Raw genomic sequence first — 12,985 nt, 5'->3', positions numbered from 1 at the left:
CAGTCACCAAGCAGCAACCAAGCAGCAGCACCACACTGCATTTTTTTTATTTTTTTTAAATACAAAAATTGAGTTTCTATGCCGACCGCCCCCTCTGCAGCCTGTGCAGACACAGAGCCACAGCCGCTGCCTACGTCCAAGGCAAGAAGTTGCAGTGCAGAGCCAGCCCCAGCAGCCAGTAGGCCAGGAAATAGCCCAGGACGCACTTGCTGCGGGGGGTCGCGAGGGGGTAGCTCCGCAGCAGCCTGAGCAGGGGGTTTGCCGCAGCCCCCGTCCCGCAGGAGCCGGGCGACGCACCCAGCGCCGACCCCCTGGGGGGAGGCACCGCGCTTTGCCCGGCAGCGCCTTCAGTCCAGAGCCAGCGCTCGTGTTCTTGCAGCAGGTGGGCCGAGAACCAGTAGAGGACGGGACTGGAGGAGCCGAGGAACCTGGTGAGCACCTGGAAGAGACAGAGAGAATCCCGTAAGCCGTGGGACTGGCCCCAAGCAACCCCGACCGCGAGCGATGGAAGGCGCGATCCATCTGCCTCCAACAGGCTGCTGATAAAGGGGAAGAAATACAGCCCCGGGCTGCGGTGCTGGAATTTATTGCACTCGCAACAAAACAACTCGGCTCCAGGCTGCTTTATTTATTAAGATGTTCTTGTGAGCGGCCAAGCGGTCGCCGGGTTTTGGACAAACACGGGGACTGCCACCGAAATCTTTGTCACAGCCGCGCTCGGGAACTGTGACAGCAGCTGCAGAGGAGATCCAAGTCTCACTCCTCAATTAATTTTCCTGTGAAAACCCCTGCACTGAGTGCCGCTAAAAAGACCTTGAAGCACTTCTGAAGGGCTGGCCCAGGCTCTGAGTCCTCTCGCTGCCACCCGCTGGACTCAGCCCAGCAGGACGGTGACCCGGCTCCTGGGCGAGCGGCACGTCAGACGCCAGCCACCAGCAGCCGGTCCCTCTGATCAGTCCCGGTATCCTCGCACACCGAGCACCCGGAAACCCTTTGGGAACTCCCCAGCAGGTGCCGGATGGCTTTGGAAGCAGCTCCAAAATGGGAGAGGGAAAGCTTTTGTTTTGCAGCTGCAACACCACTGAGCTGGGACTGCCACCAACCGCCCTCAGCCACCGCCCCACGCTCCCTGTAAGAAATCGCTTGCATTGCTCCGAAGGCCCTACCTGCACGTGCATGCAGAAGAATCCAAAGAGCAGCAGGGCCGTGGCGTGGACCACGTACACAAAGACAGCGGGGCAGCAAAATCCAGCTCTTGGTTTACCCTCTTGTTCATCCTTTCTTCTCTCTAGACCGAGAGTCAGGCAGTGCCGAGGGTTTGCAACGACGTAGGTCCCGGCAGCCCAGAAGCCCAGAAACGTGACAGGCAAAGCAAGCAAGAAATTTGGTACCTGCCTGAGCTCAAAATACCTTAGAAAGCCTACGTTCCAGTAAACATCTTGAATATAGGAATAGACCACAGGGAACCGCTGGGAGCACCACGTGGGTTTAACCCCGCTCGTGGCTGCCAGATGATAGCCCTTGTCCAGAGCCAGCTGCCGCAGCGGCTTGGGGACATCCAGCTCCAGGCCGGTGCCAGGGCCACAAAACCTCACGTAGGCGTAATACTGAAATAAAACAAAAGGCAGGCAAATCCCGGCACACGTCACAACCGCTGAAGACGCCACGCTAAGGAGCTGCCTCCATAAAGGAGAGAGCGTCCTTCCTGGTCCTGAGCCCACCTGGAACCGGAGGGCGAAGCACTTAGCGCAGGAGTAGAGGAAGAAGCCGGCATTGACCAGCCCGTTGGCGCGCACGCCAGAGGCGAGGGAGAAGAGCAGGGCGCTGAGCCAGCTCTGCCCCTTCTCCAGTCGCCACATGGCGCCGAACGCCAGGCAGGCGAACATGCTCTCCGAGTAAGCAGCTGCCATGAACACGTTGGCAGGGCTGATACAAAAGAGAAGGGCGGCGAGGAAGGCCGCCCTGCGGCACCGCAGCACGCCACAGCCCAGCTCGTACAGGGCAGCGGCGGCCAGCACGGAGAAGAGCGAGTTGAGAAGGACGGCCGAGAGCAGCAGGCGGCTCCGCAAACGCAGCAGCGGCTGCAGGGGCCACAGAGCCCCCTCGGCCACGGCACGCAGGCTGAGGGGGTAGAGAGGGAAGAAGGCGCAGTTGTGCTCGTACAGGTAGCCCCGCTCGGCGATGAAGAGGAAGTGCTCGGCGTCCCAGCGCGCCAGGCCTCCCAGCAGCCGCTCCGCCAGCACGTCCCACGTGCCAGGCTCGGGCAGTCGAGGCGGGGAGAAGGCATCCGCAGCGTGGTCCGGGATCAGGAGGTCGAACACGGCCTGGAAGGAGGAGAAGAGAGGGCTGGAGTCCGGCAGAGAGCCTCTTGTATCCTGCTGAAAGCACCGAGCTGGAGGAGGAATTTGGAGTTTCAAGGAGACGAGAGCAGCACAGAAGACAGGCTAACGGGCTTTCCAGCAGGAGTGCCTGTAAGACCGTGAAAAAGTACAGACTGTTTTGGGGCATTTACAGCTGAATTGAGTAAAACTGAAAATATCCAGCAAGAATCCCTGTGGAATTGGATAAGGAAAGGCTCAGTGCCATGCTCGGGCATATCTAGCTGCAGGTGCTCACACCAGCTGCCTCTGCAGCACTGGCAAGCCTCCTTTGCTACTGAATTTGGCGTTCCTGTCCCAGCTGATGTGCAAGGAAGAGGAGACAGAACTCAAGAAAAGATTTTCCCAGAGGAAACTGATGCGGAAGACAAATGAAAACACGTTTCTGAAAAGAACAGCTCCCCCAAACGCAAGTTCTGCAGTTTACTACGTGGAGACTGGGATGACTCCTTGGCAAAGGATTCAGCATCGGCAGAGAAAAGAGAAAGGGCCACACTAAACAAATCGGGACTAACGGTCCTACAAAGGCGATGTTTTACAATGAAGCACACAGCTGGACAAAGCGGGCCTCTGGCATTTGCAGTACAGAGTCCATCATCGCTGCCGATGGCCCCGCTCAGCCCACACAGCGGTGACCGGGCTGCCACGGTCTGCTGGCCGCTGGCCCGCTCCCGGGGACGTTTCCCAGGCTGGTTTTGCTTCGCAAGGGCCGTGGCTACAGCTGGGCTCCGCTGGCTGCCTCGGCGCACACACAGCTAGGACGGAGCAGACCAAGAGCAACTGAGCTACCCCACACTCAGAGGAGGATGTCTCTGAAGTGAGACTTGGGAGGAACGTGCAGGAGGAGATCACTGTTCCTGTTCTGCGGATAAACAGACCCACCAGCCCCTCGCGCTGCCAAACCCGCCTCTTGCAACAGCAGCATGAAAACACGGTAAGTTAGCAGGAAACATTTGTAATTTTACTTAACAGCAACCTGCCTCCCTGGATGCAGCTGGCCTCCTGCTTCTCCACGTGGGAAGGTGATTTCCCAGCCCCACAGGAGCAGCCAGCTCGTGGCGCACCAGGTGGTGCCAGGGAGAGAAGCCTCTGAGCAGCGAACAACAGACACTGCAGCACCTTCGGTTCAGGATCAGACTTGCCTGCAGCAGAAGCGTCAGGGCTCTGCAGCACACTGCAGACCGCACGACCTCTCGGAGGTAGGGATCCTGTCTGTTCACCAGCTCCATTCCAAGCTTGAAAGCTGCCTCAGTAGCTCCCTGATGCCAAGGAAGTTCTCCCTCTGGTTTTGGAAACCTGAACTGATAAACAGAGAGCAGAGAGACAAAAAGTTATTTCTGGCTTCAGCCGTGTTTGTAAATTATGCACCTTTATTTACTATCAGGTATTTCAAAGGGCTGCGACTCTCTGTGAACAAGAAAGTCACGTATGAAGAGCTCACGGATCTGAGAGATGACAGAAGGCTTCTTTGATACTGTTCCTAAAAATAAATTTTTAAAAAAAAAACATCCCTGACTTCTCAACCTTGGCTAGGATGCAGAGGAAGAGAGGCTGTAACGTGTTCCCCCTCAGCGCATTTCTGACCAGGCCAGTGTAAATACCTGAAGCAGCCTCGTTGGCCTCCTCACCGCCTGCCTCATCAGAATCACCAGCGGCTCCAGCCACAGCTCAGCCAAGCATCTACGCACACATCCTAGTTCCAACGTGTTCAATGGGATTTAAACCTTTTTTGGACTGGAGACAGAACTAAAACATGGACTCGGAGCGTAACATCCGTGCGAGCACTTTGCCAGCGGGCTCCTAGTCGGTCAGGCGCTGCCAGGCACGCTCGGCTCTCGCCTGCTCCCTGCCCAGAGCTTGCTCCTGGGAATCAGAAAAATCTGCGTTATTGCAGGCTGCCTTCACTGCACGGCCCTACAAGCTCCTTCGGGGCACGCTGAAGAAGAGGCAGGCTTCCCCCACCGCTTCCCTCCATCGCAGGCAGCGTCTTCAGGACGTGACACTTGCGTAACGCCACCCTCTCCACCTGCAATCTCCCAACGTTTTGGCAGGGGTCCTGCTCTCCAGAGCGAGGGCATCTGCCTGTCAAGCAAGCTGCATATGCCGAGGTGGCTCTCTTCCATCTCTTCCCTGAAAACCTTACCTGCAAGATTTAAAACACTTTGCAGAGTCTCGCCGCTTTCTTTTCTGTACGTTCTGGATTGACATTCTGGGACCAGCTCTGAAAACTGCTGGCCCGGAGCCACAAAGGCAGGCAGTATCTGTTATGCAGCTTTTTAAAGATAACACATTTCTTCCGTTGGTTCCCCAGCCACCAACTGCTTTTCAGTTTGAGAAACAGAAGACCCGCAGCTCTCTCTGGGCTCCAACGACACCACATCCTGCACCATTTCCCACCTGCCATCTTTCTAATCCAGTGCGCGACAGGACGTAAAGATCCCCAGAACGATCACCTGATGATCCAACAACGCTCTGAGGTTTTCCTATTCCCATTTTAATGACAGAAAAAACTGGCAGGTTAAAAGCTGCATGTGGGCATGTGGGCACTGGCAAAGCCAAAAAAAAAAAAAAAAAACAAGACCCGAGTGCACTCATTTATAGCTCCAGTCCTGAACCACAGGGTTATGCTTCCTATTTTGCCACATACAAAAGTTTTGGTTTTGCTCATATTCTCCTCTTGCTCCAGAGCGTTCACAGCTACAGACAAAGCAGCTAGTGGGAGGCACATTCTCCTGAATCACGAAGCTGCAATGTTATTTTAAGAGAGGGGATACTTCAGCCCAGCTGTAAATTCTATTAAAGCGCATTCACAGCTGCAAATCCTATTAAAGCAGAGAGGCAAAAATTGTCCAAGCACTTTAAATATATTTTTTTAAAGCAGAGAAAAAACCTAGCGTGAATGTGCCAAGAAGGCTCAAAGCAAACAGCTTTAAAAAGCCTGCTCCTGTCACGATGCAGCACACCTTGTAACAGAAAGCAACGACATCTACAAAAAGCTGCAGCCCACAAGCACCATTCTGGGAGAGAACAGTGTCAGAGCTGGCATGCCTCTGCCCCAAAAAGCGCCGCTTAAAAGAGCACCTGCACGAACAGAAAAAAAGAGACACCAAAAGGCAGAAAGCGGGTTAAAAACATTTCAGTAGGAAAAGATGCAGCCTTCGTTAAGGACGCGTTTCTCTCCACGTTCTGCGCTCCCACCCGGCTCTTTGCTCTCAGATGCGAATCCCGTTTTGCTCGCTCTGGAAACTATGCTAAAAAAAGGACGCGAACGTGAACGAATTAGACACTGGGTAAATTATCGCGTGCACGAAAATAAGAGCTCGGCAAGGCCTGTACAAATGCAGTGGAGACCGGTTACCACCCGGTGGCAGCAGGCACTCGCTACAAAGGCATTTCCTCCCTCTGCACAGCACGGCCATCGGTTCCTGGAGAGGTTACGGGGTTCCTCGGCCGAAACCTATTCCTCTGCATCCCAGGAACGCCGAGCAGAAGTTTGGGCACCTCTCGGTGCTCCTCTCACCTGCCGTCAGGTTCAAGAGATGCTCCAGGTGTATTTAAAAAGTTGTTTTAACCAATATTCAGAGGGGGGAAAGACTGCTTTCCGTAACCCCTGATTTTTTAGGCCTGTTTCTGCAAGCTAGGTTGTCCTACGGGCCGCTACAGCCCCGTAGGGTCGCTACAGCCTCTCTTGCTCTGCTACTGGTGCCTGCGGCCCCGGCACGGCTCACGCTGGATCTGAACGCAAAATGGTGTAAGAAACGGGCACGTTCCTACCCGCTGGGCCCTTTGTGACAGCTCAGGTGTTTGCACGCCGTCTACGCTGGCTCAGAACGTACCCGGACCTCCCGGCGTGAGCCGACAGAGCCAACGCCGCCGCTGCCAGGCGTTTATTTACCTTGGGTCTGAGCACGCCGTGACGAAGCGAGCGTGAGAACGTGCCCGGGTCGCTTCCCTGTTTCTACGCCTGCAACTTGCTGCCCTACGCACTGGAAGGATAAAATCCTGCAAAGGATAAAGTCCTGCGATAAGGTCCTGCTCCGTGCACGCTGACGGGGGGGCTGCGCTCGCCGGGTCTGAGGGCCCCGATCCTCGCCTGGGGTTTGACCTGGGAGGGAGAGCAGAGCTGTTCCCCCTCGCTCGGGACACGGCCTGCAGCTCGAGGAGGCTCCAGCGGCGGCCGGAGCACCAAATAAGTGCCTGGCTGGTGCAATTACCGTTGCCAGAGCACCAAATAAGCGCCCGGCTGGCACAAAAACCACCGCCGTGTTCGTGAGGGGGTCACCGCACGGCGCCCGGTCAGCGCCCCGAGCCAACCCCGGGGGCACAGCCTCGTGGCCCTCCCCTGCCTCTTTTACTCATGAGGCCTCTCGAGGGCCGGCCCCAGCGTTCGGCTGGGAAACCAGCAGCGAATTCAGCCTAAAAACGGAGCAAAACTCGGCTTTTTTCTGGCCCAAATCAGGAGCAAACGCCTCGCTGGAGGTTCCCAGGACACGAAGGCGAGCTCGTGCCCGGCCCCCCGGCCCCTTCACCCGGCTTGGGGGTTCGGGAGGCCCCCCGGGGCCCGCTCCGTCCCTCTGGCCCCGGTCCGTGCCCTCAGAACCGAGCCCGGAGCCCCCCCGGAGCCCCCCGAGCCCCCGGCCCCGCTCCCGGAGCCCCACCGGGGGGGGGGCGGGGGCGGCTCCGGCCCCTCAGGGGGCAGCGCGGGGGGCGTGGCCCCGCATTAGGGGGCGTGGCCAACCCGAGCGAGGCCCCGCCCCTCCCCGCCCGGCCCCTCCCCGCCCCCACCTGAGCGCCCAGCGCGCGGCTCCCGCGCCGGCTCCATCCCGCCGCCACCGCCCCCTCCCGACACGAACGCACGCGCGCACTTCCGGCCACGCCCCCCATCCGGCGCTGCGCGCGTCACGTGGCGCTGGGGGGGGGTGAAGAAGTGGAAGGGAAGGGAGGGGCGGCGCCATCTTTGATAAGGGCGGGGGAGGCGGCGGAGGCGAGCCCAGCGGGAGCGGCCTGGTAGCGGAGGCCTCGCTGCGGGCTTCAGGGCAGCCTCCAGCCTTAGTGTCGAAAAAATAAAAGAAATAAAAATTAAAAAAAAAAAAAACGTTAAACAGACATGCGGCTCCCTCCCTGTGCCCCCTCAGGCAGCAGAGGGTCCCAAGCCCCCAGCCCAGCTGGGGGAGCCCTCAGGGTGCCCCCCTCACCGCCGTGCCCACCTCACCTCCTTCTCCTCCTCCTCCTCTTCATCCTCCGGGGCTGGGGCAGAGGGCACGGCCTGCGCAGGTCTTGCCAAAACGCATTAGGCAACAGCACGCAACAATAGGCTGGTAATAAGCACGCGTTATTACACTAATTACTTACTATTAGGAGGGGGGGGGGGCAGGTTTCCCTCAAGACCTCATCCGTGTGGTGACGGAGGCTTCGAATTTGGCTTTCGCCAAAGGCAGCTGGCGCTGGGGGACTGGTGGCACCGGTGCCAGGCCAGGAGCAGCTGCCATGCGTGGCGTGGGCCCAGCTTCATCTTCTGAGGGCTGAGGTTGCTGCCAGAGTCCCAGGGGAGAGCCCCCAGTGCTGTAACCTGGGGCTCGGACTTGGGAAAAACTCAAGTTTTCTCCCTTGCTGGTTAAAAAAAAAAAAAAAAAAAAAAGGAAAACCACGGAGCTGTCTGGGTCAAAGAAAGGCATTTTAAGGAGCGCCTGCAGAAATGGAAAGCTTGGGGTACAAATCAGATCAGAGCGCAGGATTTGCATTCTGTGCAGCCAAGTGGAGGCTTAGGTCAGGTGTGGCTCTCCAAACAGTCCCTAATTACAAACTGTGAACACTGCTTATTCTCATTTTACTAATCTCTCATCCATGCTTTTTTTCTTTTAACCATTTTAGAAGTGCAGGAGGTACATGGGTCTGCACACACACAGGCACTGCGGGAGCGGAATTACTCCCCTTGGATCAACTGGTTGTGTAATACTGGTAAAATGGTTAGTTGGTATCACCACATGCAACTTCTTTCTCCCAAATGCATCACTCACTCAAATTCACCATAACATGAACACAGAAGCTGTACAAAAGCTGTTAACGTTACCTTCTTCAGCCCTGCTGCTGAGGTCCTTTCTGTTTAAAAAAAATGAACAAATAAGATTTTTACATTAATCAGATTAAACAAAGCTCCTGGAATACAGAATGAAATTATCAGAGAAGGAGGCTTTAAACCAACAACACTGTCACAGATCAGCAAAGTCCAGCAGAATTCGTATCTCACCACTTGTTTTTTCCATTCAGTATTTTTTAAAGCCAAAGAAGCCCAGCACCATTCCTTTCCTCTGAAGAAATGCATTTTAAGGACTCTCCTTTTCCCCAGCCAGGCAAAAGGAGGAAGAGTTCCTGCAACTCCTCCTGATAAACAAACATCTCAGAATAGTCTGTTTGATTCTGCCACAATTATTCCCAGAAATCTAAAGTTTAAGGAATACAGCTAAGGGCTCTCGGAACTGCGAGCTTCATAGAGGAGTAGGGAGGTAAAACAAGGCGATCTTTTGAACAAAAATTATGTTTGCCTACAGAAAAACCTCTCCTTTAACTCTTTTGCTTAAATGAGCTCAGTGCAGTTCTAGATAGCCCGCTACTATTATCATTTGAGGATAAAGCTTCAGGCTAAATAAAATATCCGTTTACTAACCCATGAAAACGTGCAGATTTGCACATGAAGAGCCTGAACTCTGGCTGTTTGCTGAAGGGCACCAGAACGCTGTTCACTGGAAAACCCCGTCCTTTGAAGGAAGTCAGAGTCCACATCATGGCTCCAAGAAAATGTGAAAAATGCGAGGGGAATGACAATTTTCCATCTCAGAGCACTGACGGGGAACTGCCTCCCTTCTGAGCAACATCCTTTTTCACCCTGAGAACTCAGCATCTGCCCTGCACTACCAGAGCTTCACCTCACGCTGCAAATTCCCTCTCCTGGAGCACAAGGAACACAAGCCAAAGAGAGAACGGAAAGCCAGAGAACGGGAAGCCAGACCACACAGCATCTGAGTCTCTAGAGCAGGACGGGACTCTTATCCTCACACTCTGCCAAACAAGCTGCAGGCCCGGGTAGGACCTCTGAGGCCTCAGCGCCACGTGGTAAGGAAGAGCTGGCCTGCAACGCTGTGTCTACAAGACCTGACAGCGCTGAAGTCAACTCCCCTTCCTGCTAATAAAAAAAACCCTTACAAACATCTTACCAAGATTTAATGTACATTTATTCTTAACACGTGGAACATATAGTATAAAGATTTCATACTGAATAAATGATATTCATTAAGCCAAAAAAGGAAAAAAGGGAGGAATTTACATCAAGTTTTTAGCTACATCGTCTGAAATACAAATATGCAGAATTCATCACTGAAAAATCTCAATTGTGTTTCTTCATCAGGAACTTCAACTGAACCTAGAACTTTTTCACACCTCGATTAGAAAGAAAACAAAAACAGGAAAAATAAACTATAAGTTGATTGGCTGCTGAGACAGCAATGACTTTATACACAGAGACCTGTACAGCATCCTCCAGGGAGGGATGTCTGGCAAGAGATTAAATAATTGTGTCTCGCTTTTGCAGGTCATCAACTCGTTAACTCGTCATACTATAAAGGGGTAGGGAGAGGGGGACAAAACTGCAAGGAATCTTAGGGTATGTGCAATGTACAACGTCATATATATATACACACGTGGCAGCATTCAGGCTGCAGCTAAAGGTTAAAACCAGTTCTAAGAGGTGATCTCAGGGTTATTCATACAATCAAGGAGGAAGAGAGAAAGAGGTCAGGGTGTTGTAGGTTCACACATGATACTTTGGGGGAAAAGCCTTTTTTCTCCTCAACATTAACTAAAAACATTTTTAAAAACTACAGCTTGCTGCTGATCCAGCGTTTTTTTTTTTCCATGTGAGACATTATTACAGTATGTTTACAGTTTAAGGTGTACAGTACATGAAGTTCTACACGCTACTGCACAGGCCTCCCTTGGACAAGGTCTGTTCACAACTGGTAACTTCTTGGTTCCTGCAAGATTGTGAATGTACAACAATAAACCACACAGAGTTCAGCAGTCACTTTTGTCCTTCAGAGTTTACCATTAAAAACAGTTATGAAAGTGGTGCCTGTCAATGTGATAACACGGCAAGTCGTTTTTCCCCAAACTCACTGTAAACGACAGTAACTTTGGTTAAAATAAAAAAAAGTCTTCTATGTAGACAGAACTTTGTCTCCTTTAATAAGGGATTCAGGACAAATTTGAAGGGCTGGGGAAGGGGAGAGGGATTGGGGACATCTTTCCCCAAGGGAGAAGCAGGACAGCGCAGGGCAGACAGTGGATTCTGAGGTGGTTTTGCATAAATAAAGGGCAACAGTCAGTTTCTAAGTTCTCCACTCACGCACACGCACACAGGGTCTCGGATCCCACAGCTGTCATGACTGGCCAATTAAAAACAGTACATCACAAATAACTTGTGAAACCAAAGAGTTCATCAAAGGCGACACGGAGATGTCCAACAGCCGCGACTCGTATAACGTGAACTCCGAGTGGTTCTCGTCCACCTTGGCCAGGGCGAGCAGCGCCCGAGCAGCTCGGCGCATCATGTCCACGCTCGTCGACTCAAAGGGTGGGTTCTGCATGTGCATCAAGCCGGCCTGGCTCTGCTGGAACTGCGTGGCGGCCAGGCTGTCCTCCAAGAAGCCCAGCAAGTTGCCAATGCTGCCCTTCTGCACAGCAATCGCTCTTGCTGCCAGGCTGTCCCCCTGTGCCAAGTTGGCCAGTAGTACCACAGCCATCTCTCGACACACCGGGTTCTTTCTGTCACTAAGGAAACGCACCATGGTGCTGTACAGCTTCTCCAAGCGACTGAAGGGGGGAGTTGCAAGAATCAAATCCACATTGTTGTCCTGGATGCTGAGTTTGCTGAGTGTTTCCAAAACCAGTCTCTGAGGGGAGAGGACAGCATTTGGCCCCAGCGTTGGAAAGGGATCCTGGGCCTCTGCTGATGGACATACCGCCCAGTGGAGGAGTCCATCCAGGATAGGCAAACAGATGCTTTCCGGGTAAGGGGAGAGGTCCAGCTGGCCAGAAATGTTGGCCAACGTGACCAGTGTGTTTTCACGCAGCATCTCCAAGCAGTCCCACCACCACTCCACCTTGTTGCAGCTCACCCCTTGGTCCTGCTCCTCCTCTTTCTCGTAGGTCAGGGGTGCCTGCTTGCGCTCTGGATGCTTGTGGTGTAAGAGAATCAGTTTCCCTAGAATCAGCAGCAGCCCGGGATGTTTAGACATTTCAAAGTCGTTGCCCGGCACAAACGATAAACTCCTGATGATATTAGAGACACAGATGCAGCGCTTCGCCAGAGAGTCCTGCCAGTCTAGGAGGGTGCAGAGAGGTGTCTCGTCTTTACTGTGAGGTTCGTCCTCCAGAATTTTTATATTTCTGTGGCTCTGAGCTGGACTAATGCCAAATGGAAACTTGCCGCTTTCCTTCGCGGTTTCTGAAGCTTTGACCTCTTCCTCCTCCCCTGACAGGGAGCCGGGACGTGCCGAAAGCATGTCGTCCATGGTGGCAGTTATCCTCTTCTCCGAGGAGCTGTCAGATGGAAGGGTCTCTCCTTCCCTAGTGCTCAGATTGCTCTCAGCTGCTGAACGTTTCCTCAAGACAGAGTTGCAGGAAGCTCGTTTGTGAGTCAAAGGTAGCTCCATCTTGCTCTCAAAGTGGGTCTGAATGTGCTCGGTGGTATCTCCGCCACCGATCCGCCAGTGCAGCAGTCCACTGTCGAACTCCTGCACTCGCCCCAACTTGTCTGAATAATCTACCACAAACGGGTCATTTTTCTGCACGACCTTGACTGGAAGCTTGTCAAATTTACTAACTAGTTTCTCCTCGCTGCTCTCTAGAGGTACTTTGTCCTTGCCTGAAAATGCAGCCTCCTCCTCTTCCTCATCCTCTTCCTCCTCCTCACAGTTCACGCTCTGTGGTTCGTCATCCTCCTCCCCTTCTTCATGAGAGGAAGATGAAGATCTGCAGAACCTTTCGGGATCTAATAGTGTTCTTTGCCCCGGGTCTCCCACCTCGTATTCCTTCAGGATTCCAAAGATCTCGATCAGGCAGCGCCGGAAATACTCCACCAAGAGTTCCAGCAAGCCTGGCAGCTACGAGGGAGGAGAAAAACAGGAGGGGAAGGAAGGAAGGGAACAGTGATCAGAAAACAACTTAGGCCAATATGAGCAACTGGGAAAGCAGTGCATAAAGGGCAAAGAACTTAAGCAGCGCTGTTAATTAACGGGATCTTTTCATGCTGGCAAGTAAACTGTTTGCAATAGAGAGCTTTCCATCCTCTGAGAAAAGAACAATGTGAAAACAGACACTGACTGTCAGTACCCAACCCGCCCAACTCCACACACACATACCTGTGCAAACATATGTGGGCTCTTGGTTCCCTTTCCTCTCTGGTTAAAACACAGGAAGGAGAAGGGCAATGCTAAGCTAAACAGCCTTTAGGGGACTGTGGAATGGTTTCTACGACAGCCACGTAGGCAATGTGGAAACTAACAGACAGGCTGGTCCCTCTGGACTGGCACCCAGGCCTTGCTGCGCACTGA

General features: G+C 53.5%; 2 protein-coding genes and 1 long non-coding RNA gene across 16 annotated transcripts in view; 1 reads left to right on the top strand and 2 right to left on the bottom strand.

Annotated features, from left to right (window-relative positions):
* Window positions 1-17: 17 nt before the first annotated feature.
* Window positions 18-8,259, bottom strand: PIGV (phosphatidylinositol glycan anchor biosynthesis class V). Of its 12 annotated transcripts, none has more exons than XM_080567257.1 (6): window positions 7,164-7,259; window positions 6,274-6,483; window positions 3,980-4,241; window positions 3,521-3,679; window positions 1,167-2,324; window positions 18-439 (listed from the first exon to the last, which is right to left on the bottom strand). In XM_080567257.1, exons 3-6 carry the CDS (start codon window positions 4,016-4,018, stop codon window positions 131-133), a joined length of 1,665 nt encoding a protein of 554 aa, XP_080423383.1. In that variant the 5' UTR covers window positions 4,019-4,241; window positions 6,274-6,483; window positions 7,164-7,259; the 3' UTR covers window positions 18-130. The 12 variants fall into 12 exon arrangements, with proteins under 12 accessions (XP_080423383.1, XP_080423384.1, XP_080423385.1 ...); XM_080567258.1 differs by having other exon boundaries at window positions 6,274-6,380; window positions 7,164-7,231; XM_080567259.1 differs by lacking the exon at window positions 7,164-7,259 and adding an exon at window positions 6,484-7,110 and having other exon boundaries at window positions 6,274-6,380.
* LOC308182519 lies at window positions 7,586-9,898 on the top strand. The gene is made up of 2 exons (XR_013941851.1): window positions 7,586-7,696; window positions 8,250-9,898. It is a non-coding gene; the product is annotated as an uncharacterized lncRNA (long non-coding RNA).
* The window catches only part of ARID1A (AT-rich interaction domain 1A), a 61,033-nt gene continuing 57,633 nt past the window's right edge, over window positions 9,586-12,985 (bottom strand). For all 3 annotated transcript variants that reach the window (XM_080567202.1, XM_080567200.1, XM_080567201.1), the window contains one exon: window positions 9,586-12,535. In XM_080567202.1, the coding sequence (XP_080423328.1) occupies window positions 10,811-12,535 (1,725 nt within the window). In that variant the 3' untranslated portion in view covers window positions 9,586-10,810. The remainder of the gene's footprint in view (window positions 12,536-12,985) is intronic.

This window comes from Anser brachyrhynchus (assembly GCF_964034855.1).
Source record: "Anser brachyrhynchus genome assembly, chromosome: 24".
NCBI lineage: Eukaryota > Metazoa > Chordata > Aves > Anseriformes > Anatidae > Anser > Anser brachyrhynchus.
Note: the sequence above shows the minus strand (reverse complement) of the source record. Positions and strands in the feature narration are given on the sequence as shown.

Bases quoted from the DNA above. Each gene is read 5' to 3' on its own strand.
- PIGV (XM_080567252.1), bottom strand. From the start codon at position 7,262: ATGGGGGGCGTGGCCGGAAGTGCGCGCGTGCGTTCGTGTCGGGAGGGG. The intron at 3,680-7,163 runs GTGGGGGCGGGG...TCTGTTTATCAG, and splicing joins GCCGCGCGCTGGGCGCTCAG to TTCAGGTTTCCAAAACCAGA. The intron at 2,325-3,520 runs GCAAGTCTGATC...TCCTCCTTCCAG, and splicing joins CCCTGACGCTTCTGCTGCAG to GCCGTGTTCGACCTCCTGAT.